The 27855-nt window shown below is 34.6% G+C and overlaps 1 protein-coding gene across 3 annotated transcripts in view; it reads left to right on the forward strand.

Moving 5' to 3' along the window:
* LOC118192218 (uncharacterized) overlaps nt 1-27855 on the forward strand; it is a 345204-nt gene that overhangs the window by 24538 nt on the left and 292811 nt on the right. For 2 of the 3 annotated variants that reach the window (XM_085812924.1, XM_085812925.1), the window contains 2 exons: nt 26395-26540; nt 26863-27009. In XM_085812924.1, the coding sequence (XP_085669050.1) occupies nt 26395-26540; nt 26863-27009 (293 nt within the window). The remainder of the gene's footprint in view (nt 1-26394; nt 26541-26862; nt 27010-27855) is intronic. The other variant, XM_085812926.1, reaches the window with a different exon arrangement.

The raw sequence follows: 27855 nt of genomic DNA on the forward strand, positions 1-27855 counted from the left end.
CTTATTATTAATATCAATAACATCTTTATTATTAATTTAATCATTAGTATTAATATAGTATTATTAACATTTTTATTATTAGCATATATTTTATTATTACTATATACATATTATTATTAAATTATCCTTATTACTAATATTACCCTTGTTATTAATATGCTTTATTTTTAATATTCTTAATATTGGTATATCGTTATTAGTAATAAGAAAAAATTGAATTTAATTAAATAAATTAATTAAATTTAAATACAAATTTAATTAAATAATTCTTTGCGGCATTGCTGCAAGGAATGAAATTTAAATTTAAACAAATTAAATTTAAATTTTAACAAACACGTATAAAAGTAAAAAAGCAAATTTAAAGAAAAAAAAAAAAAAAAGATGTAAACATATAAAAGATTTAATTCTCGAACTAATCTACAATATCATTTCAATTCAGAAGCATAAGCAAATTAAGTGCAAAACCAATCCATGAAAATAAATTCACTAATTTAGCAAATTAAAATTAATCCAAACAATTAAAAAAAAACTTAAAAACAATTTTTTTTATTAGTAATAATATTCTTAATATTGGTATATCTTTATTATTAATAATCTATGCTTCTTATTGTTATTAATATTCTTATTATTAGTATATCCTTATTATTAATATATACTTATTATTAATATATACTTATTATTAATAATATATACTCATTATTAAAATAATAATAAATCCTTATTATTAATATGTAGAGACATTAGGATTTTTTGGGAGCAGGCAAGATGAAAAATTAGCAAACGCCTTCGCAGTGAATCGAACCACGGACCTATGAAATACCGGCTCATTGTGCTGACCACTACACCACGAAGGCACGCTAGGAAGGCGGGAGAAATGCCTTATATACTCCCCCTTTTAAAGGGCGACTGGGGTTTTTAGGGGACCCAATCACCAAATCCTAGGTGTGGAGAATCATCATCCAAAACCTTTTAGTTCGGGCGCCACTGTAGAGACATTAGGTATATTTTATTTTATAAGCCAGAGAGATGTAAAATTAGCAACCGCCTTCGCCGGGAATCGAACCACGGACCTCTGGAATACCGGCCCAGCGTGCAAAACCACTACACCACGAAGGCACGCTAGGAAAGTGGGAGAAATACCTTATAAATACAGGGGTTGGACAAAAATATGGAAACACCTTTAAAAAAACATGTTTCTTTGCTTAATATGGTGTAAGAAACCCGTTGGCATCCAAAACAGCTTACAGTCTTCTCGGAATGGATAAATACAGTTCCTGTATGTTTGCCAAGGGAATATTATACCATTCTTCCTGCAAAACGGTGGCAAGTTCAGATAACGATGTTGGCGGTGGATAACGAGAATGCACTTTCCGTTCCAATGTAGACCACAAAGGTTCGATAATATTCAGGTCTGGTGACTGTGGTGGCCAGGGGCGATGGGACAACTCATCCTCGTGCTCAGAAAACCAGTTCTGAACAATGCGAGGTATGTGAACAGGGTCTTTGTCGTTTTGGAAGACACCATCACCATCGGGGAACAAAGTTTGTACCATGGGATGAACTTGATCGGCCAAAATGTTCACATAAGTCTTGGCAGTCATGTGCCCTGACACAGTTATCATGGGGCTAGCAGAGAACAACGATATGGCTGCCCAAACCATAACAGAACCCCCGCCATGTTTCACTCTTGGCAACAAGCAGTCTGTATTACAGGCTTGAGATGGCGTTCTCCAGACGTAAACTCGGCCAGAAGTGGGAAACAATGTGAAAGAAGACTCGTCAGACCATATTACTCGCTTCCACTGCTCTATAGTCCAGGCTTTATGACTTAAACACCACCTTTTCCTGTTACGGGCATTAGCATCACTGATGAGTGGCTTCTCAATTGCAGCACGGCCAGCAACTCCCTGTTTATGAAGCTCCCTTCTAATTGTTTTGGTACTCACAGCGTTCGGTAACACAACATTCATTTCAGCAGTAACTTTTGCAGCTGTGGTCTTCTTATTTTTCGTCACAATTGCCCTTAATGATCGTCTGTCACGATCACTCAGGACACACTTTCGTCCGCGCTGTGATTTAGCAGATGATGTTTTTCCGCTTTTCAAATATGCGGAATAAATCTTCGATACAGTACCTCTCGAAACACTAAACACCTCGGCTACATTGCTTACGGAAGCACCTACCATACGTGCTCCAACAATTTGCCCACGTTCGAAGTCTGTTAACTCTGACATAATGCAATGACAACCTCACATAACAGTACTCCGACAACAACCGAACTGTTTAGCACATTTACGAAGTTGTATAGGTGGCGTCAGTAGTCAAAAACGCCAGCGCCACCTACATATTTCATTAAAATCAATCTTTCTTTTCAAACATGCATTTCACAAGGTGTTTCCATATTTTTGTCCATCCACTGTATATTCTTACTATTATTAATATCATTATTATCAATATATGCATATTATGAATTTTATCCTAACTATACAATTTATAAATATAATTATTTCGTTCTAATGAATGTAAAATATTTAGCCTTTTGCCTGTTTAAAAAATATACACTCATTTTCGTCCAAAAAAATAAAGAAAACATATATACGGTATTGAGTAAGTCAATGAATGGATTTCCGTCAAGAAAAACAAATTGGTGACCTTTACATAACATGAGGCATAGAAGGTAACCTTCCAGAATTTTTGTAAACTTATTCCAACCAATGCCAAATTTAGTTGCCATTCATTCGAAGAACTCTTTACGTTTCCGTCTGTGTCCGCTAGGGGCGGGGCTAGCACGGCCATCTTGGGGTCAGAGCGTTGCGCAGCTCAGTCTGCATCTAGCCGTGCTAGTGAGAGGTTCGTGCTGTGCTCCGTTCAGATACTGTGACGGTTTGAAATGTCTGCGTTAATTGAAAATCCTGCGAGGTGCGCTCAGTAATAAGGTTTCTGACTGCAAAAAACTGTAAACCGATAGAAATCTATCGGCAGCTTCGTGAAGTGTATGGGGACAACATTATCACTGAAGGTGGAGTGCGTCAGTGGGTCATAAGATTTCAAAATGGCCGAACCAATGTTCACGACGAAGATCGAAGTGGGAGACCCAGCATAGTGACCGCCGAACTTCTCGAAAAAGTCGATGCTAAAGTCCGTGAAAATCGAAATTTCACAATAACGGAACTTTCTTTGAGTTTTCCACAAATTTCGCGAAGTTTGTTGCACGAAATCATCAGCGAAAAGCTTGGTTACCACAAGTTTTGTGCAAGATGGAAGGCAAGAAGAGGTAACGAAGTGGTTGAAGGCGCAGGCGGCCGAATTTTTCGACGAAGGAATTTCCAAGCTCGTACATCGCTACGATAAATGCCTTAATTTGTATGGTGACTATGTAGAAAAGTAGTATTTGAGTGTGGCTTTCATCTGTATATAATAAAATTTGTTTCCTATACTTTGTTTATTTTTTTATTCCAAAACGTAATCTACTTTCTGGATAGCCCTCGTACAATACATGATCAATATACGTCAAAAGCGCAAGGAAAATTTTTTTAAAATTTTAATAAATGCTTTTAAACAGGAAAAGCTTGGGAAAAAATACCGAGTAACACAGGGCTACTCTAAATGATTGATCGTGTTTTGAAACACTGTTTTTTGATGAATATTGCACATATCGCAATAATATTGTATTTCCTCCGTATTTTTCTCCTTTAATATTAAATTTCCACTATTAGCTTACTCGAAAATATTCCTCGAAAAATTTCATATATCTTGTTCAAATTTTCAATCGTTAATAAAATACATTTTATTCACCCACTCAAGTTCAAATACATTTTTTTTAAACTCGTAGTGGATGAATGTAATACATTTTTTACACATATTAAAATTTTTTAAAATTTTTAATTAAAAAAATTGTATTAAAATTTTTTTTTGTATTTTAAAAATTTTTCTTTGTTGACCTAACTAGGAATTGACTTTAAAAAAAATTAATTTATATTATTTGTTTTTAACTAATTTTATCGTCTGAAAATCGAGAGGAAAAGTATGTGTGTCATTAAATTTTCGAAAGAGGCATTTATAGAAAGCAAATATAACACATGAAAAGTAATCGTGGATAAACTATACTTGTAACTATAACGACATCGTTTTTTTAAAAGAAACCTAAATTTCAATAAGAATAATATAAACAATGCAATTTATAATAAAATATCTTTATTTCTACTTCCCAATAACTCGAATGTCGTCTGTTCTTACTGTTGTCTCTGCTATTTCTTAGGCTTCAAATCATGCATAAGTAATTAGAGAAGATGACTATGCAGCCGATTCCACGAAATCATAGACGGAATGATAGTTCATGTTTGCTTCGCTTTAATATGTTGGTTCTTGTATGCCAGGCTGTCACAAACTTCAACAGTTAGAAGGGAAAGGTTCGGAGTGACCTTCGTAAGCAGTTTGCGAGAGTTTGTCTTTGTAAGTAAAACGGAAACCGTTAACAGGTGGAAAAATTAGTTCTACAATTTTAGGGAAACTCGTTCTCTGCACGTACTGAGAAAGGAGATTAAAAAAAAAAAAAAAAAAAAAATAGAACGCGTTAAAAAGCTAAATAGAAAAATACGCGAGGAAATACCGTATTTATATTTCACTTTGTATTTGTAGTTGGTAGAACATAAACTGAATTACTGTAATAAATCTAAACTACTATAACTGAAAACGGGAAATGTTGCCTATAAGTGGAGTAATCTCGTTCAGTACATTTAAATATCAATATTTAATTAATTGGAAATATTTGAAAGAGATCACGTTCAGTGTGAATGAAGTTGAGTGAGAAAATTTATTCGCCAACGTATTTCGGCATAAATTCGACTCAGTCAAGTATATGACTCATTCAATTATGCAATCATGCTCATGACATCACGCATTCGAACAATCATGCTGATTGCTTGAAAGAATAGCTGCATCTGTACTGCTGTTTTGGTAAACTTGATGCCAACAACTCAGTAGATATAATAAAATAAAACATTTCTAGAAACAGTGTTACCTCAGCAGAGGTCATTAATTGTTCCAGATTTTTGGATGTATACCAAACTGCACGTATACCAGACGAACTCTTCGAATAAAAAATAAAGGGAAAAAAATCATTCTGCTCTAATAAAAAAAGATTTATTACTATTATTAGAACATTGCTTCATGTTAAAATATAAATGCAGTGGATGAAACACATAATGCACATTTTTTAAATGATTAATTTACCAGATTTATTTATCTCTTTTCTGATTCTTTTTTTTTTTTTTTTTTTCTGTCAGCTTCCTTCTTGGACCTGATTCAATAAAAATCTGTCCAAAGAATTTTGTTTTCCTTTCTCATCAGGATGTTTCGAAAATGTAACATTGTTTGGCCATTCCAGACAATGCTGTTACGGCTTGTTTGAGATCTGTTGGGATGGTACTTCTCTGCAAAGTTTTTGACATCCATTTATTTATTAAAGATCTGGCATCAGAGTTTGCCGTATATTTACTACCGCGTTTTTGTGCGCAACTGGTTGTAGCATTGTCTCGAGCTGTAGCTGTAGTAGCTTCTCAACCGGTATAGTTGTTAGCGTCGCTGATTACCGTGCCGAAAGGTCCGGGTATGGATGTTTCTAAATGTATAGTGTCGGTGCGGCATGGGGGTATTCTAAATATGCGGTGAACCGAAAGTACTCCATGTGGTTTGGTGGAAGGGAAGAGGGATGGAAGACTCTCGGATCCGTCCCCCCCGGGGTGCTCTCCTTCAAAATTGGGGCGGAACTGAGCCAAATTGCACTGTCACCTGTAAGGTGCTCAAGGCTGTTGCCAACGGCAGGCGTAATCTTGCGCTCCTTACCACGAGGAATTTTGTGGGCTTGTGCTGACTAGTAGCGTCTAGCCCTAGCATGGTTTATGCTTCACGAATGCGCAATAGGCATATTTTCAGCTAGTAACCTTGCTTGCTTGGCCAAAGAACATCTATGTGTGTTTGGTTTGGAGATGAATTCACAGTTCAGATTTCAGCGATGCCTAAGTGAAGTGCTGCGGAGTGTGTGAAATTTATTGTGCCCAATATGCGAGCAATTATTTACTGGGGACTTCAAAAAGTGTATGGGGTGAGCTTTGTGCCCAAATATGCGAGAATTTATTTACTGGGGACTTGAAAAAGGCCTAAGAGGAAATAGACTTTATTCTTTTCTCACTCGTGGTGATGTTTATGAACTGCTTAAATTAATGCTGTAGGTAACGTGCAATAATCAGCTAATTTAACCGCATTTTACATTTATTTACAAATGTATTTTTGTTTGATATTTCATCTTATATTTACTGTTATCATACAATTTCTTTTCAAATTTATGCTTTCCACAAAGGCATGTCTCATCCTAGGCCAATAATTCTTTTGAGATTAACATAATCAGTTAATTTAACCTCATTTTACAAATTTGTTTTATTTTATATTTACAATTATCATAAAAGCTCATCTTTTAACAGGAATTCAGCAAAATAGCATACTTTGGTCCTTTCTTTACTTCTTGATTACATTATCTTACCTTAGTGGTAATCCAAAATATAATCGAAAATACAAACATACAAAATTACCTTTCATACCAATCACGCTAAATATAAGAAACCAGCAACAGCTTGACTTCTTCAACGCTCCAAGCTTCTTATTCAGGCTTAACTTCTGCAACGTGACAAAATTTAGTGGAATAACATGTCTTTAGTTACGAATCTCATGAAAAGTTTGCCAATTCTGTATAACAGACGCCAGCCAATAACGCCAACGAAGCTTGTCAGTCTGCCTGCGTGAAGCATAAACCATGCTAGACGCTAACCTGGCAGACTTATTGTCAGACAAGCGAGCATAAGCAACGGCAACAACAGAACGCAAGTCGTTATCTAAATAAATGCAGTACACACACACACAAATTTTTTTTCCCGCATCCAAATAGGACTTACCAAGTTGGACTTATTCTACAGCGGGCGTATACTGAAGTACCATTGCATATCAGAAATAATTGCTAGCTCTGAGTCCTACAAATAGGACTCTAGGGTACTTTTTATTACAGGGTTTCAACTTTTCAGAGTTTTGATTTTCATGTAGGGTAAGCTACCTCGGGGTAGAACCCCAGGTGAGATGATTCAATTGTGTTGAAAATGACTTATACAATCTAAATGTCAAAAACTGGAAAAACAGTTGCCCAAAGCTGAGATGTCTGGAGATGACCAGGCCTCACCTTGGACTGTCGAGTCAATGAAGAAATAGGGTAATGGGTAAGCTACCCGTTTTTTTTTTTCTGGACTGTGGAAAAATGAACTAAATCTTCTCTCAAAGAATTGCAAACCCAATTTAATTACATTTTCTCAGTTTGAAAACTACCAAAATGTTTGGGAAAATAATTTCTGGAAAGTAATTTTTATTAATTCTCTGGGTTCTACAACAACGATTACAGCATGCTTACGGTTACCGGTAGTGCACAGGTGTCCTAAAGAACACTTTAAATAAAAAATAAACGGCTGAGGAAAATACTAACTTGCATTCTTCAATATTTTGTTAATTTGGAGAGTGAGATGTTAATGGTCTTGAATGTATACAATTAAGAATTTTTTGAGAAGTCAATTATTTTCTAATGATTCAGTGTTGTATTGTATTAAAAAAAAACTATGCACCATTTCATCAAATACTGAAATAAAATGTAAACTTTAATAAAAAAAATAACATGACGAATTAACAGTTGCTTCTTTCTTTCAGTAGCAGACAGTTAAATCAAATATATTTCGATATAAATCTAAAACAATATCTAAAAATGGATTTGAAGTGATTTTCGATATAACTCTTTCAACTGCAAAAAAAATGAGAGCTTTTGCAGACGATTAGTTAGAGAAAAAAAATCTGATGTGGACACCACATGACTTTCTTGTACGGCCTACTGAACTATACACAATTTTTTGTTGATGGATTTCATTTAAACTTATTCCCTCAAATTTCAACATTGGCAACATTGCTTATTTAAACTTACAGTTATCGATATGGTTGCCTGAAGAATTATTATGCGCATGGTTGCCACAGTTTGGCGACTTCTACCAAGGTGATTGTGATAATACCAAAGTAACCCATTTTGTGCTTCAATGTGTGATGTCTGCGGCATTTCCAAATCATCATATATACATAAAAGAAAATTTTGAGTTTCGTAGATGATGACGTTGGAAGTTTGATGAGATGCGAAGGTAATTGTGACTGAATATTTCTGTACCATTGACACAATATTTTTCAAGCACATTGAATTTAACGTTTCGCTTTGTTTCTGTTATTGGACAAAGCTTATATCTAAAAATGTTTCATTACTATTGGACAAAAGATTTTACTTTTACTTTTGCGATTATCTAAGTACATGAGTAACGAGTATTATATATGAGTCATATGACAGGATTTAATACCGAAATGTTTAATATCGAGAAAGATTTACATACTTATTACTACTTTTAGGATAGGAAAAGAAATAATAAAATTTAAACGGAGATTTAAGCAGCTTATTAAAGTTAGAATTTTATCTCAGTTTTAAGTTTATAATTTATATAATATTAAATATTATATAAATTATAAAAATTTGCCAAATAATTTTAATTAGCCCATTTGTTTCTCTGGTTTCTATTTGGGGTGTTCTAATTTTTGTCGTCGAATACAGTATTATTTTGTATATCGTTTTCCTTGTAAATATTATTTTTGCACAATATCAATTTTTGTACATTATTATTTTGTACAATATTAATTTTTATACGGTATTATTTTATACAGCATTATTTTTGTCTTCGGGTTTTTATCGTAATAGTATTATTTTCCTTACACAGCATTACTTTTGCACAATATTAATTTTTGTACATTATTAATTTGTACAATATTAATTTTTGTGCAGTATTATTTTGTACAGCATTATTTCCGTCTTCGTGTTTTTATCATATTAGAATTATTTTGTACAATAATTTTGTTTTTCTTGTACAGTATTATTTTTGCACAGTATTAATTTTTTACATTATTATTTTGTACAGTATTAAGTTTTGTACAGTATTATTTTGTACAGCATTATTTTTCTTCGAGTTTTTATCGTTTTAGTATCACTCTTTACAGTACTGTTTTTGCACAGTTTAATTTTTGTGCAGCAATATTTTTATATAATATTTATTTTGTACAGTATTATCTGTTTAGGGTCACGTCCGAAACAGATTATATCTTGGTGACTGATTAAAAAAATAAAAAAAAAATAAATAAAATTCTGTAACATCCTTTTATTATCTTATTAATTTTTGTGCAGTATTATTTTGTACAGCATTATTTCCGTCTTCGGGTTTTTATTATATTAGAATTATTTTGTACAATAATTTTGTTTTCCTTGTACAGAATTTTTCACACTATTAATTTTTGTACAGTATTATTTTGTACAGCATTATTTTTTCTTCGAGTTTTTATCGTTTTAGTATCATTCTTTACGGTACTCTTTTTGCACAGTATCAATTTTTGTGCAGCAATATTTTTATATAATATTTATTTTTGTACAGTATTATCTGTTTAAGGTCACGTCGAAGCAGATTATATCTTGGTGACTGACTGAAAAAATAAAAAAAATTCTATAACATCCTTTTATTATCTTATTTAAAAAAATTATTATCTCATATTTTTACTTCACTTTTCGTTTTAAATGAATTTAATTTTTTGGGGCACTTTTTATAACCATCCAGATAAAATTCAGAAACATGGCTCTGTTGAACATTTTTCAATTCCTCTTTTTAAAAAAGACCAAAGAATTTTCAACTATTTGTTACATTATGTTATTTTATTAAATTGTTTAGTTTTTTGTTTCAATTTGATTTGTATTCTTTCCGTTAGAATATTGGCGACCTACTTTTGACATTCAGAACCTCTGGATTCCTTCTTTCACATATTTCGTAGTCAGTAAACCTCGTTTCAAGAGGTTTTCTGTTCTCAATGTTGCTTTGAAGTTTCTGGTATTTTTTCTAGTTCTGCAATTTTCATTTCATTTCTAGATTCATCAGTATTATTCGACTCCTAGTAACACTGTGCAACAGCTTCGATAAAGATTTTAAAGGTGTTCGAAAAGGCGACCATTTTGAGCATTTATGTGAGACTCAATTTTTAATATTCGTCTGCCATTATACGATGTTATCATAAGTGCGGCTATATTTCTGTATATTACTATTTCAGCAATAAAGTTTCTCCGACATAAAAAGTATCCACCAAGAAATGTAATTTGTCGAACATTCTATCGCAAATTAACAGTGCTATCTTATTCATTTTACTGCATTTATAATAGGAATTGTTCAAAAAACAATGAATAATCTTGAAATATCAAATGTAAAAATGAAAACATAGCCTGAGAAATACTCATGTATTTTAAATAATTTTGAACATTTATTTAGAAGGACGAAGCTTTCATATTTATAAATCCGCATACCAAAGACTAGAAAACTGAATTAATATTCCATTGGTTTTAGTTTGGACACAAGATTTAATACTTCAAATTTCTCAAATAAAGCTAATAAAAAGCCTCGAATAATATTTTTCAAGCTCTGACTATGGCAAGATATTGATTGAGAATATCTGAGTTTATTATATTTTTTTTCCTTTTTGGAGTGCGTAACACTGGATATAAGAGCTACTTCATTTATTACAAAATTTGCTTACATCAGGTCTGAAACCCTTTTAACCGTAAGTAGCGAGGTACTAAAGATAGAAATTATCTGTTTCGATAAAATCTTAGATCTTTAAGTGTCTCATTGCTTGAGGGCAAGCTTCTCCTTATCTAAGGCTGTATTAGTCGCTTATTGTGCCTCTGGGAGGAGATTGCGTTTTGAGCAAATTTTTGAAGTTCCTCTCTCTTGTCAATTGCATATATTTGTTACATTCAAAATTAAATAGCATATTTTTATGCTTTCTAAAGATCCCTGTATCTCTACATGTAGGTTTGCTATTTTTCAGCGTGCATGAGTAAGAATTTTAGTTTTGATTTGTAGAATTACAAACGGTCGATAAACCAAAATTGAAAAACAAGGAAGAGGCGCGAAGGTAATTTAATAGTCAAAACCTCAACATCAAGGAAATTTTGACAAATGATCCCTAAAAGAATTCTATATAAAGTTACATATTATAAATGATGTATACTCCAAGTATTTTAGCGAGCAAGAAAAGGAAAACATCACTAAAATTAAATAAATAAATCTTCTCGATGACGTTAATTTCTCATCCAGGATTATGGAAAAGCATTCGAAGACCATTTGAACTAGAAGGAATATTTTGTAGATGATTTATGGAAATATGAAGGTAATATACATAGAAGAGATTCTTTATAGATGAATTTTCTAATGGAAACTGAATCATTTGGTTTATTTTAATTAAAGTTAAGTACAGGGTGGTCCAAATAAGACATTCCAATGTTAAACACAAATAACTTTTTTATTTTTTGATATAATTATTTTTTCTCTTTGTAGGTTTTAATTGAATTCTTGGAAATTTATTATGGAACCATACAGTACAAAACAACGCTTTAAAATTATCGAGTTTTTCTATTCTTGTCAACGATCAATTGTTATAACGCAGCGTAAATATCGGCAATATTTTAATTCAAGTGTACTGTTTCGTGCGGTGTTATGGCCAATAGAGTTATCGGCTCATATTTCTTCGAGAATGAGGATGGGAACGATTCTCCGGAAACGATTTCCGGAGCTTCTTACAGAACAATGATTGAAAACTTTTTGCGGCCAATGGCGGAGCAGAATCGTTTTTCTTATGGGAATATTAAAAAGACAAATGTATGTTAATAAACCAGAGACTACTGAATCGAGACGAAATAGGGAGCCTCCAACCAGAAACAGTACGTGGTGTAATGGAAAACGCTTTAAAAAGAGCCCATCTCTGTATCCAGAAAAATGGTGGACATTTGTCTGATGTTACATTTCATACGTAATTTCCATAAAATATATTTGACTTATACAAATATTAATCAAAACAAATGATTATTACAAGAGGTATCCGTGTTTAACATTAGTAGATCTTATTTGGACCGCCCTGTACTTAAGCACTAACTGGCAAAGAAAGAATGTCTTCATGAAGGACTTTCAATGAAAAACTGGCTAGTACACACACGTTACGCATGCGGGAAAAATAAACGTGCCCATTTGCCTAGATGCAAGCCCATTCGGCGGGATTGTAATTCAGGTTCAAATTACCAGCATTCAGCAAGCGGTCTTATCCGCTTGATGAATATTAGTCGGGCAAAAGTTATGCTACGAAGAAAGAAAAACAAAACCTTGGAAACCTAGGCTCGTTTGGTTTATGTGATTGCGGCAAAGCCTTATGGGCTATCTGCCTAAGGGGAGGGATGCCTTCTTGGAATATTTTCTAAGGTAAACTGGCTCGTATACACGTTACACAAGACTAAATCCACGAAAACGCCCATGCAGCCAGCCTATTTGAGGGATTTGAACCTCGGACCGAGCTACCAGTGTTTAGTGACTTTATCACTCTGAAACTGAGGCACGCAGCTCGTTCGTCGAGAATAGAACCTAGGATAAGTTATCAGATTCATTAGTCTTGTTCAGTCGACCATTAATGGGTTCTCAGAGGTAACATTCCTAACAAATGAAAACGATGGAATCACTTTTGGTGAAAATCATGATGACACGAAATCATTTTTCTGGTAGTGAATTAGATGGTAAGTTATTTGAAAGACCTTGTGAATCTACTTCGCATTGGATAACACAGCCAACGCTCATTTATAACGACCACTCTTTATAGCGATTGTTCCATTACAACGGCTGATGCAAAAAATCTTCATGAGATATATTAAATTCGCTTTCGTTACAGGAAGCACTCGTTAAAACGCTCTTTTTACTTAGGATATGAAGGATTGTTACAATAAGCGTCAACTGTGTTATTTTTAATTTCAACAGTCAATAATAATCTGCAAAAATATTGCAGTAAATTGCGCAGCAAAAAACAATATTCAAAAATGTTTTCATTTTAGTAAAGGAGGTATTTTAAATGTTTTAATGCACTAATTAAAATAAAAATGCAAATATCTAAGAGCTCAATCTCGCTGACTGATGGGCAACTAGAGATGTATTTGTAAATAAATTAGAATTTTCTTTAAAATATACTTAACGACTTGCAAAAGAGTGAGATAGATGGTGATTATATGAACCAAAAATGTGATAGTGCACATGTAACATTAAGGACTGATACGATTTGGACATTAATACGTGACTTAGGTTAATCGGGTGAGAGAAAAGTAACACCACCTTAAACTGTTAACTTAATTGATAATTTTTATGAAAATCTACATACATATTATAATTAGTAAAACACATTTCAAATATAACGTATTACGCATGTCGGTAAGTTTTTCTGGACATGGCTGAAGAATTATTTAATAGCACAATCCTTACAAAACACATAGTTTAAAAAATTTCAATCCAAAATAATGAAGACTTGCGTAAAAACAGTAAAAGATTCACTGATATATTCAAAACGATCATGTTTGTTTTGTTTTTGAAAAATTAAAAAAAAAAATGTATTTTATTATTTAAATTTCATCATTCTTCCTTTTTTTCCCGGTTTGAACTTCATTATTATTTTGAGCATACAGTTCATTTATGCGAAGAAAACAATGACTGTTTTCGTATTGATTTCTGCGTCTGATATTGATCTCTACTTTAATACTTTTTATCGGTGAAAGATATACCAAAAACCCAAACCCACCTGGCCGGCAAAGCCGGCCTTAAGGTTAAAAAAGGGTAAAAGGCGATTCCAACAACAAACGAGGACATCCAGCGGTCCAGCCGAATCCCAACTAAACTCAATTAGATTAAACGTTTTAAACAAAAGAAAACTAAATAAACCACAGGAAAACCAAAACCCGAGAACCGAGTAACAAAAAAGGGTTTGTATAACGGAAACATAAGAAACCAAACAAACTTCTGGTCAATGGTTGCAAGCTGTTATTTATCATAACCAGAGAAACACACATACAAACTAAAAAAACTAAAGAATTTTTAAATTGGTTAAAGAAACTTAAAACAAATAACACGCCACATAAAACACATTCACACACATACAAGCTCTGTGGCACCATCATTATTATTCCTTTCTCCTCTCTTGCATTTAATATCTTCATACCATAATACCAATAATTTCCTTGTTATTATTTATAATGCTCAAAATGTCTCTTGAAAAGTTCTCCAAATCCTTTGTATTTATATTTCCTTCTCACCTCCCCCATTAAAATACAGGTCTCGACGAAGTGACGTGCATCTCCATAAATATTGCATACTAGACATTTTTCATTCTCCTGGAGGTGGAATCTATTTAAATATGCCGGGAATCTTCCATGGCCAGTTAAAATTTGATTACAATCAATATGATGGTGGATTTTCATACCATTTTTAATTTTTATTTCATTAATGTATCCGGTATTTCTTTCTGAAGACCCCCAGCTATCTTTCCATTCTTTGATGACAATATTTTTGAGAACAGTACATGACTTTCTCCTATAAGGTTGTAAATGATTATCTTCCGTTTCCACCCCCAGGGCAGCCTCTTTCGCAAGGATGTCTGCTCTCTCGTTGCCGATATTTCCAGTATGAGCCTTAATCCAATGAAAATAAATGATATTTTTGTTCTTCAAATGAAAATATAAATTTTTTATTTCGTCTACCAATTTATTCTTATTGTGAGCGCCGACAGTGCAGACAAGGCATCGGAATAAATATTAATAAAGTACTTTACTGTTAATTTCTCCACCCATTTCAAAGCATTTTTAAGAGCAAGAAGTTCAGATTGATAGACTGAATTTAATTTATTAAGTTTACTTTTCTTTGAATCTATTTCAATACCGTGGAAGTAAACAACAAATGCACTGCCGATACACTCATCTATGCCTGAACCGTCTGTAAAAATATCTATTTCCCCGCATTTTATCAAATTTTTATCATAGTTCACCATTCTGAATAAACTGGGATGTGTTTCCTGTGGATGTATCAAGTCAAAGGCGTCAGCTCCAACATCGTACAGAACTTCTTTAATTTTATACTGTAACAGAAACTTATTATATTCGTATTTGTACTGCAACGAGAGAGACAGAACACCTGCTAGAATACATACTACCTCCGTCGAGACAGTACGAAATGCTCTAGTAATAGTTAAAAGCCAGGCTCTCTGCAATGAATCTAATTTTTGTCTTGTGCGAACCAATTCCCCCGCCCTGGAGCCCCATGCACCAATTCCGTACAGGATCTTTGGAGTAATAACATTCTTATAAATTTCCATTAAAATTTTATACTTTACAGTTATAGTTTCGGAATTGAAAGATCTACGATAGTAATTTAAAATTTTTTCCACATTTCGTTGATTTTCCTTAAAGTGTTCCATAAAGGTTAGTTTACGGTCAATTCTGATACCCAAATATTCAATATAATTTTCAAATTTAATTCTTTTGTTATCAAATTTGATCTATGGAGAACGCGTCTGTTTTCCACCTCTTGGGAAGAACAACGCCTTTGTTTTTTCTGAATTAAATTCTATACTCTGTGTAGAGCTCCAATCCTTTAAGACTCTTTCTAGTTCAGTGAAGATGTGTTCGATTTTTTCCAAAGAACCCCACAAATCAATGCCATAATATCGTCTGTATAACAAACAATTTCAACGTTCGGAATCTCGTTTTCAAGTAATTGATTTGCAATGAGACTCCAGAACAGAGGAGCGCTGCATGACCCTAGGGGACGACCCTTGGAGGTATTGTATATTAAACTTTCTGTATTAGCCTTATTTTAAAAAATGATTTTACGATTCCTTAAATAATCGTTTATCAATTCAAAAAATGTTACGGAAATATTCAGACCCTTAAGGATATTTAATAAGGACGGCCATTTTATAGAATCGAAGGCTCCTTTTACGTCAAAAGAAACAAGGACGGTATGTTTGATATTTCGCATCCGGCAGATCTTATCAACAACGTTATATAAAGCCAAATTAGTAGATTTGTTCTTTTGAAATCCATACTGATTATCACAGATATATTTCATTTGATAGAGAATAAACTCAAGACGTTTTGTAATCAGTTTATCCAAAATTTTTGCGTGTGTTTTTAAAAGGCATATATGTCTATATCTGTTTTCGCTTTTAGTCAGGAGAATGAGGACTTTTTATCGGTATTTTATTTCTTCTTTATTCCATGGTACACTTTTTTTTCTTCTTTCGGCAACCAAGAAAAGAAAATAGTAGATAGGATAAGTGACGATAATAACACTGGTAAGGAAACTATATGAAATAAAAGTTCTCGTCAAAAGGAGATAGTTCTGAGCTTTGTCTGGTTGCACGTCAAACGCATGAACATCTCGACCATAATCATTAATCCCAAATGTCTCTACAGATGGACATATAACCCATGTTTTCCCCTGAATCCTTATCGATATATTTGCAAGTGAGACAGATATTTTATCAGATGGCAATGGCAGCCCAAAATAAATCCTCTTCCTGCGCAATATTTACTTAGCAAACATAAAACACGATGACTTCTGTATTCGACGAATTTCTCGTCTATTTTAAAATACGTGAAAGAATTGATCGAAGTTTGTTAGTTATAATTAATCCATTTAAAGCATGGGTGTCTAAGCTATGACCGTTTGAAGGCCGCATTGCAAAGAAAAAAAATTTGCGGAGCCTCACATACAATATTTTTTAACAAATTGAAATAAAAGTTAGCTCTATGTTGTTTTATTAAAACAAATTAAATTCTTTTAAATTATTAATTTTTACTTCCTTGTACGAAGTGAAAAGGAAGTATTGAAATCGCGAAAAGTTTCAAGCAGCATATTTCAACGAAAATTTTCATTTTGTATCTATCGAATGCAATTTAACGATGTTTTTGCGTGACATCTGTACGTAAGGACACAGTAAAAGACTCTTTTCCTCCAAAAAAATTATAAAATTGCTTTAAAATGAATTCTGAAGATAATTTTTCGTGGCGTCTGTACGTACTATCTCGCATAACTCAAAAACGAGTAGCCTCAGAACGTTGAAATTTTGTTTGTAGGACTGCTATAACATGTAGATGGCGGCTTAATTTTGAGTAAAACTCTATGGATAACAAGGGCGATCAGAAGCAAGTGTCTTCGCTTGAGGGGAAAGAGAAACTGCAATTTTTTTTTCTTCCAAAGACGAGAAACCTATATTTGATCGCCTCCGAAACTGACAGAGTTTTATTCGAAATCTGCTCCACTAAGACTGTTTTCACTTCCTCTTACGAACTAAAGGAAGTTTTGCAATCTTGTAAAATTTCGTGTATCGTATTTCAACAGAAATGTCCATTTTGACAGTTCCCGAATCCATTCGGACAATTTTTTTTTGCCTCTCTTCTGTACGTAAGGACTTATTAAAGAGCTTTTTTCCCCCCAAAAATGGATTGAAAAATGGATTTAAAATGGATTCAAAAAGGATTTTTTGGTGATGTTTGTACATATGCATACATACGTATGTATGTATGTATGTATGTATCTAAGCAGTGCCAAACGAAAATATACCCACCTCCCTTACCCGGCCATAATTCTTGCAATCGTTAGTCGTAGTCATATATTTCCAATTACAGAAGTGTTTTAAATGGCGAAAACATTCATATTTCGGCAATGTTAAATTAAAAAATAATTTTTATTTTTGACAAATAACGAAATTCAACTTTTAATGTGGCCTCCCGTTTCCTAAACGTATACTTGAGAAAGTTTTACGCTCGTTGTGAAAAAATAAAATTATGAGAAGTTTCACTACCGTACGACAAAAATTGACCGGGATATTTAATTTCAAAATCTGCAATTTTTGATGTCATTTTCAACTTGCCTTAAGATTTAATTAAGTTAAAATAATTTGAGGAAATAAGTTTAAATGAAGTGCAGCAAAAAATATGTAGTACAAAGAAATCATGTGAAGCCATGTCAAATGTTTTTGGCGAATTTTTCCACCACTCTCCCCTTAAGTTACGCTACTCTGAGCCATCAGATCTCCATCTACTCAAATCTCGAATAACTGGTCTTGCTAGTTCACGCAACGTTAAATATTATGACTGATCTTTTGCCATGTATTACAATAGCTTTATCTTTTCATATTATAAAAATATTTTGCTTATCATTTGAAGATTTATCACACAGTTCGATTTAAAATATACGTATTTCCAAATTACTTTTTAACATTTTTCTATGGCATCAAGTTTTAATAACAATTACACCATCACTATCTTATATTAGAAAAGACGAAGAGAAAAAAAAAAATGTATGTTGCTGGACGCACTCAGCTGATCAATGTTTATGAATGTATAAGAATTTTTAACAGTACTTTCACTCACAACATTGTGTACAGAGACATTTTTGATTCATCTGTTAACTTTACCGCTGATTGCTGCGCAAAGTTTTATCTATGATGTAAAATAAAACGAAAAAAAACAAAATCTGAAATGTTTCAGATTTTAAATTACGTCCAAAGGGGCGTTTTTTAACATTTTGTGTGTTACCTTTCTTTATTAAATATCATGTTCCTCGCACTTAAACCATAAGATCCAGTGCAACAGCAATATCGCAAAATAGTTTTAAAACGAGCATATCTTTAGAATTTCCAATACAGAGACTCACGCGCTGGAGATAAAAATGTTTTTTCTGCACAACGTTGCAACAAATTTAACATTTGCAATTTCATTCAATTCTTAGAGCTCCGTTTTCCTTTTCTCCTTTACCTTTACAAATAATATGGAATAGAATAATCTACATATGCAACTGACACATACAGAGGTTGCTATGGTAACTCTTCGTTAAAACTGCAGTGTATCTTTGTGACTTGTTTGGACACAGTAGGGAAGGGGGGTGATATTCACATCAGAGAAAGTCGGCGGGTTTCAGACAAAGAGCACGTTCGTTGAATTGAAATTAGCAGATTAAATTAGTGCTACATTGATTGCTAAATTTCTTACCAACGAACTAAGGAATGTTTATTAATGTTATGCTTAAATAAAATTTTAACATAATTTGGCATAAATGAGATTTTAACGAAGGAATTTCAAGATCGATAACATTTGGATAAAAAAAATAAAATAAAAAAAAAAACCATCGCAAAGAACTTTACATAACATAAACGAACTTAGCATTAAGAAATTTATATAAAATAATTTTTGCAATATCAATCCTAGCATTAAGGAACTAATAAATAATGGATATTATGCAAAAATATTTTGTAACAAATGAGTATTTTATTCCATTATACATGTACTACCGGAGATTTGTATATGTAATTTTTTTATAAGTGCGAAAGACACCAACTGTTCTTAATTATTATAAGTACGAAAGACATCAATAGTTATAAATTATTATAAGTGCGAAAGGCACCAACTGTTCTAAATTATTAAAAGTGCGAAAGGCACCAACTGGTCTACATTATTGTAGGTGCGAAAGGCACCAACTGTTCCAAATTATTAAAAGTGCGAAAGGCACCAACTGGTCTATATTATTATAGGTGCGAAAGGTACCAACTGATCTATATTATTATAGGTGCGAAAGGTACCAACTGTTCTAAATTATTACAAGTGCGAAAGGCACAAACTGTTCTAAATCGTTGCAAGTGCAAAATGCGATAATTTGTCTCGGCAAAAAGACACTGAAGGTGCAGAAACTGACTTCATCCACTATTCTGTTAAGTTTCAAACGTAAACAAATGTCTGCTCCGTTAGGCGTAATCGCACTTAGACAACTTTTAAATTGTTGATAGTTCTATAACTATTGCATGCATATTAACTAAAGGCATGAAAACCTTAACCGGAAGATAAGAACAACATAATTCAATCATTTTTAAAGCAAAAAATGCACAATTAAGTACAAGGTGGTGATAAAAAAATTCCCTATATATGGACACTTAGAAGCCTATTCGCTCAACCAATCGAAATGCAATTTCAGATATTGTCATCTGAAGGTATGCGCTCGAGATTGGGATGATTTAAAACAATAGAGCTCTCAGGGTTACGGTTACAGTGAGCTGTAATTCTGTTTCTGTGTTTTTTTTATGCTCCAACCAATGATGTATAATCAAGTGCCTGTACAGTAAATAAAAAAAAAATGTTGTAGTCAAAACATTTCGAAATTTTCGAATGGCAGCATCCATTTTTATCGTGCAAATTTATCAGCGTATTGAAAAACCATACATGGTGTTGGAATGATACACGTGTGAAGAAAATTGCCGGGGTAAAACATCAGCAAAGAAAAGGATTGTAACAGATCACTGACAACATAAAAGAGGGCAGGGAAAAAATGATTGGAATTACGAATTTCAACACATGATAACGCATTGCATGCGGTAGATTATTGGCAACAATGACGAAAGTAGCATCTCAGATAAATCTATATAACTTCACGTATTGTGGCATCTCATCTTTCCACTCTGACAAATCTCGCAAATTTGATGTGTAAATCTTATATTTCAGATTATCCAGAACCAGAAATCCATTGGAATGAGGCTAGGAAATCGTGGTAGCCACGAAACTGCACAATTGAGGGACCTAATTCTATCTCCAAAGTGCTGTTGCAGCAGTCGCCGAACACAAGTGACGACGTGTGGAAGCAGCACCATCTTGAATCCATACAATATCATCAACGACACTTCTGCAACATTGTTGTCTAAGCACATTTCATTCATACCTGTGGAAAGGATTGTAAAGGACAATCTTCGAAGTAAATAAAAGTGCACCAATGCGTCTCCTCTCTGTGTTGTTATTGGTCGTGTACAATTCTCTTCTTTGCAAATATCTTAAATCGGTAATTTTCGTCATAGGCGTATCTTTCCAATTCCGTTTTTGGTTTTTTTTCAATGTGTTGATCAGTTTGCGTAGAAAAAAAAAACTGAATGTTGCTATTTGAAAATTTCGTACTAACCTGTAACTACACTGTAACCTAAACTTGAGAGCTGTATTATTTGAAATGGTCACGATCTCGAGCGCATACCTTCAAATAAGAAAATCTCAAATTCTATTTCTATTGGTTGAGCGTGCAGGCCGCTAAGGGTTCATATATCGGGGAAGTATTTTTCATGACCATACCGTATACTGCTGCATTATAGACCTTCGACAAAAGAATGACAAATCTGAACTTCGTCAACAGAGCAAAACCCGTTAATTACAGCATCTGCTTCTTTCTCTAGTACACCACTACTAGCTGCGATAACTCAGCCTAATTGCATTTTATCATCGCAATCACCATTTCTGAGCCTTTCAATGTGGTCGTTATATTTCTATTATGGAACTTTACTTTACGTATGTTAGTTGTACTTTAGTTGTTCTTTTTTATTAATCTGGCGATTTTAACTTTTGTTGGGGGACTCTCCGGGTCGCTGGCTGCCTTCGCTTGTGGTGTGAATGGGACGCCCCTTTTTGGACCATAAGATCACTTTGCGATCAGGCGGGTTGGGGCGTTCTAGCAAAAAACAAAAACTTTACGTATGTTACCTCTCCTTATGTGGATTGTGCATTTATTAAAAGTAACATTACTGCATTTATTATATGCAGAGTTAGTTCTGGGTTTCACGTTATTTCATGTAATATGAAATGCTCTTCTTTGGAGATGGAAACTTTCAGAAAATGTAAATCCACGTAAATGAATTATAATTGAGTAAAATTTTACGTTAATTAACTAGTTATTATAATTTGAACTTTAACTTCATATTTTCATAGTTCTCACCAAAATGTAAACTAGTTATTTGTGTATTTAATCAGAGGGTTTGAATGTTTTACAGTTGTGCACGTGAAGGAAGCACCTCAGTGCTTAGCGTACTGTCCTTTAAAGGTACAACTGTCCTTTTTAACCTCAAACCCTTTATGATCTTCGAATATGTGACTGTTGCAAGAATTGGGATATTTTATTTATTTTAAAAGCAATTACTTTACACTTTTTACAGCTAACTACATAATACACTGGTGTGCAAAAATTAAGGACGAAGTCGAAAAATTAGCATATCAGCTGAACGAAGAGGCAGAGCGGACAGAAAGACCAATCAGGAGATTAAGTAAGGTGATGTACGGTAGCACATGCGCAGATATGCAGGTAGACGTAATGGGGGAGTGTCTGAGTAGTATATAGCATGTTGTCGGTGTAAGATCAGTATTTCTGGCAAAGAGATTGCACGTCGTATAGCAGTTAAAATCACACCGCGTTTCTGCCTCAGCGAGAAATGGCCGAATAATCAATCTGTTAGACGACATCTGGTTACCCGAGGTCGAATCATTGGGAAGTTGGAGGAAGGCAGACTTCGGAATTGCTCACAGCATCGTTTCACGACTTTGGAGACAATTTCAAACTACAGAAACAGCTAACCGGGGGTTTAGTAGTGGTCGTCCACGAGGAACCACACCCGCAGATGACCGGTATATTGCCTTACAGGCCAGAAGAAACAGGCAGCAGACAGCGGGAGAAATCGCTAGACACACGACACAGGCGACTGGACGACCGATATCGCGTTTTACCGTGGCCAGAAGACTGCACGGTGGTGGTCTGTTTGCACGACGCCCTGTATGGTGTGTACCTCTAACGCCTGCCCATCGGAGAAGGCGTTCTCTGTGGTGCCGGGAACACCGGAATTGGAGAGACAATGAATGGGGACGAGTACTCTTTACAGATGAGAGCAGATTCAGTCTGAGTAGCGATTCTCATCGCGTACTCATCTGGAGAGAGCGGGGAAGCCGCAATCATCCCTCGAACATCATTGAAAGGGACAGGTATGGAGGTGGCGGTGTTCTCGTTTGGGGAGGCATCATGCTTGGTAGTCGTACAGACCCTCACATCTTCGACGCAGGTTCAGTCAACGGGACCCGTTATTGTAACGAGATTCTTCTTCCATATGTGCTTCTTTTTAGAGGCGCTATGGGTCCGCAGTTCCTTTTCATGGACGACAATGCACCATGTCATCGCACAGCAGCTGCCGAACAACTGTTAGACAGTGAGGATATTGAACGTATGGATTGGCCGGCACGATCTCCGGATCTCAATCCCATCGAACATGTATGGGATTTTCTAGGCAGACGCTTGGCAGCTCGTACCTTACCACCAGTAACGATTCCGAAACTTCGATTGGCGCTGCAAGACGAATGGGCAGCAATGCCTCAACAACTCGTTGACACCCTCATTCTCAGCATGGGCAGACGCTGTGAAACCAGCCTAGCAGTCAGGGAAGATCATATCCCCTATTAAAGACCGGATGTTTCTTGCTGGACACCCATCACAGGGATGTTTCGGCCTTCAGTCGCATTGCGCTCCATGCTACTTTTTCAATAAAGCTTCTTTTTATCCCTCTGATTTCTCTTTTAGTAAGTGTTGCTTACATTACTCATGTCCTTACGTATTGGGGATCTTACGGTGTTAAATGTGTTGATTTGGAAAGCTTTTGTACAAAGTTATATTGAAAAAACCGTCTCGTCCTTAATTTTTGCACACCAGTGTATAGCTGCTTTAGAAACTAGTACCCAGAAAGTTTGTGTTGCCACAAATATTTTTGTAATTTAATCCGTTTTGTGACAAAAGTTTTCGCCATGTTTTCATCTTGCGCGCATGATATTTTGAAAATGGCTAATGGTGTATATACTTGAAATCTAATGGAATTCTTTACACGGGCACTATTTTCTAACTGAACCAAACATTTGACGAATATTTTAGTATTAAAAAAATTTAGTATTAAAAATACGAAAACATTACAGATTTTTTTAATAAAATACATTTTATAAACTCAGCTCCAAATAAAATAAAAATTTAACATGAAATTTTTAGAATTTTAGGTTCACAGTAGTTTCCAAATTTTATAAAAGCTATATATTAAATATGGAATTAAATTATGCAACAGAATGTTTTAAATTGTGCGCGGAGGGTGGAAACTTGAAGAAAAATTTTGTCACAAAGCGGATTAAATTATAAAAATATTCGTGGCAACACAAACTTTCTGATTACTATTTCAGAAAGCAGTATTATGTAGTTAGCTGTAAAAAGTTGGAAGTAATTGCTTTTAAAATAAATAAGTTATCCCAATTTTTGCAACAGTCACATATTCGAAGATCATAAGGGGTTTAAGGTGTATGAGCCCCCTTAAGGTATTTCTCCCGTTTTCCTAGCATGCCTTCCTGGTGTAATGGTCAGCACACTCGGCGCGTGTTCGAGAGGTCCAGGTCGAGTCTCGGCAAGGGTATTGCTCATTTCTCACCTATTCTGTTTTAAGTTAACCTAATGTCAATACAGTCCTACGGACGATGAGCCTGAGGGTTCGAATCTCCACGACAACTTCAATTTTATTTCTTCTTGACAAGGCCATCCCAGGTTTCTACACACCTGCTGATGTACCTATTATTCGTTTATATATGTATTATATATATAAGCTTCCCCCCTCCCCGCTTTACGTTTTCCTCTTAGAGGGAACAACTGAAGACTTATATATGTGAGTGGCTTTTATGACATTATCTAATCGAGCCGGACACGTTGCTCTGTGATATTCTCGGACCAAGGACCAAGGCGTTTGATTACGAAGTACCTTTGAAAATTAATTGCAATTACCTTCATATCATGATTAAGAAGAACGAATTGAATAAGAGTCAGCATTAGCTAAGTAATGAAGAAAGAGAATCGTTAGGGTTTTAATACAAGAGCTGAATAAGAGGTGAAATTCTCGGCCATTTTTGATAGACTAGACTAGAGTAGTTTTAGAGCTTCTGACAGCCTCGCGTTTCAGCTACGCACTGTCGCCAGCTCTGCCAAAGTTATTCCGGCTTTAGCATCTTATTAGCCGATGTTTCGAATACTCGCCGTTAATTATCTTCAGCCATCTTAATCTGGGTGGGTAGTCTTATGTAGTATTAAGCAGTATGTGTGTATTCTCAGTCATTTGAATTTATCTGTATCTTATGTTATTATCCGCAGGTACCGGATGCTCGTCTGTCGCATAAGTAGTGGCTTCTGTTTACTTAAGAGGAAGACAAAATGGTTGTCTTAACCTTTCTTAAGACTTATCATTGCTTCAGACTAAAGCGATAACTCGCTTCTAGTCTAATAAGGTCTGCAAGACATTAACACCAGCGTACGGACATAGCAAAGCCCTACAAATGTTTCTACATTTTTGGCTTTCAAAATAGAAACAACTGCGTAACGGAAGAAGCTTGTAAGAGCACATAAAAGTAAAACACTTCTTCCATATTATCTACTGCTAATCATCAAAACAGACTGTTATTTTACCAACTGCCTTCAGAAGTCTACGTCTGCAGATCGATATCATTAACTCATCGCTTTATCATTAACTCGACCAATCGCCGCAGAGTTAATGATAAAACGATGGATTTAGTCGACAGAGCAAAAGAATGGCAGTGGATGACTAAATTTAAGTAAAAAGTTAAGTTCTTGTCTCGAAATTCACAGAAAGTGCAATTAGCTTATTGCCTTGGGAAATATGGCAGGAACTTCTAGTAAGTGGCGTAAGACAACTAAAACTCTAAGCCATGCAATTTATAACCTATTTATACTAAGATGGAGGAAGAGATAAGAGCGAAAGGCACTGAAATTGCTCTCTTCTAAGGATGGCTCGAGCTTCCCGTGCATTTTTCACTGAGGTAACCAAGGAATGTTGCTATACGTACTTTAGCTGGGAGCGAAAGGTCGTCATGGTAACGTCTTTTTTTTCCCGGTGTTTAACAGTTGGCAGAAAAGATTATTTTCCAGGTCTCCTCTTCGTAGACATACGCACTTTTAAAAGTGGTGAGGGGTGATGGGGATTATATACCCAAGAATGTGCAGTCTATCCAGGATATCTGAAATAGATATGCTTAGATGGATAAGTCTCGAACGAAAGTGCGTCTCGTTTTGAAAAATCCTACTTTTATTTATTTGAATGAGGCAGCAGAGAACTGCATATAAGGAAAAGAAACTTCTAAGCTAATGTGGTCTGTATTAATAGTGGATTTAAGCTATTGTAGTCAAGCAATTATCTCGCAGAAGCCACAGACGAAAAAAAAAAATGAGTTTGGATATAATTTGCTACCACTATAATGCATATGTTAAGCAACATATTGATTAACCTTTAGAAAATTGTATATATATTCCTGAAATTAAATTTAATATGATATGATTCTGATAATTACACGTCATTGAAAAAATCTCATGCATGAAATCAGATTTTTGATATGTTCAATATATTTAGTTACATTTTGGGCTTTTAATTATTGGTTGATTAGTATCAGATTTTTTTTCAAAAACGAAAAGCTTTTATACAAATATTTTATTCATTGCCATGTGCGATTAACACTTTTATTGCTTGCGACAGATTATTTTATGCTGTTATAATTTTTCTTAGGTACAAACAAAGTCAGCACGTGATTGGTGGACAGACATGGTTGCGATCAAGGTTAGCATACTACAAGGTATTCTCTTGTACGACGACATTAACTCTGTCTTCTCGAAAGCAACTACTCCTTTTGTGTCTTCGTTTCTCCCACTTCAGTAAGTCAGTGACGTCAGCATTGGGAAAGATTCTAACCTTGTTTCTCTATTCACCTTGATAACAATAAAGAAACATAGTTTTATTCACAAATAGATATTCGCATGTCGAGCCTCCTGATAGCGGATAAGTCATAAATACTCAAATACAATAGAAATGCAAAAGATTTACTCTTACTCTGTTTTTATTTTGCAAAATCAAAACAGATTTATTTATGTCTGTGGTGATAATTAGTTTTCAGTGGATGTTTTATTCATTGTCATGTGCGATTAACACTTTTATTGCTTGCGACAGATTATTTTATGCTGTTATAATTTTTCTTAGGTACAAACAAAGTCAGCACGTGATTGGTGGACAGACATGGTTACAATCAAGGTTAGTATACCACAAGGTGTTCTCTTGTTATGGCGTCATTAACTTTGTCTTCTGGGAAGCAACTACTCCTTTTGTGTCTTCGTTTCTTCCACTTCGGTAAGTCAATGACGTCAGTATTGGAAAAGAGTCTAACCTTGTTTCTCTATTCACCTTGATTACAATAAAGAAACATAGTTTTATTCACAAATAGATATTCGCATGTCGAGCCTCCTGATAGCGGATAAGTCATAAATACTCAAATACAATAGAAATGCAAAAGATTTACTCTTACTCTGTTTTTATTTTGCAAAATCAAAACAGATTTATTTATGTCTGTGGTGATAATCAGTTTTCAGTGGATGTTGCTGTTGTTTTGACAAGCTAGATAGCTTGTCTGATATCAGGCAAACCCACGAAATGCCTCCTGGCAAGGGGACCAAGATTGCGAATGTCGTTGGGGAGAGCCCTGGGCACCACACTGCTGACTATACGACTTTGTTCAGTTCCTCCCCCCCCCCAAATTCTACAGAAAAGTATCCTGGGGAAGTTTGATCCGAGGGTCTATCTTCCCCTACCACTAACCTCTCGAGAGGACTTCCGACTCTCCGCATATTTGGAGAGTTCAAATGCCGCACATACACAATACATTTACAAATATCCATGCCTTCTCTGGGATTCGAACCCGGAGCCTTCGATACAGCAGTAAGAGTCAGTAACTACTATCTCGGTTGGGCAGCTGCAGTGGATGTAGCTGATACTACTGTGGATGCAAATCAGGATCAATTCCTGCAGATGTAAAGAAATGTTTTCAAGCCTTTGTTTGGTTATTTAAGGGAACTAATTCACTTGAATTAAGCAATATGGTCTTAAAGAAAAAAGGTCTGTAAATTCATTTTCCAAAAAGCTTAAAGCCATTTTAATTGATACTAGTAAGTTCACTAACGAATCGAATCACTAGTTCAC

Source organism: Stegodyphus dumicola, chromosome 3 (assembly GCF_044657685.1).
Source record: "Stegodyphus dumicola isolate Sdum_Otavi_A_Nest chromosome 3, ASM4465768v1".
NCBI lineage: Eukaryota > Metazoa > Arthropoda > Arachnida > Araneae > Eresidae > Stegodyphus > Stegodyphus dumicola.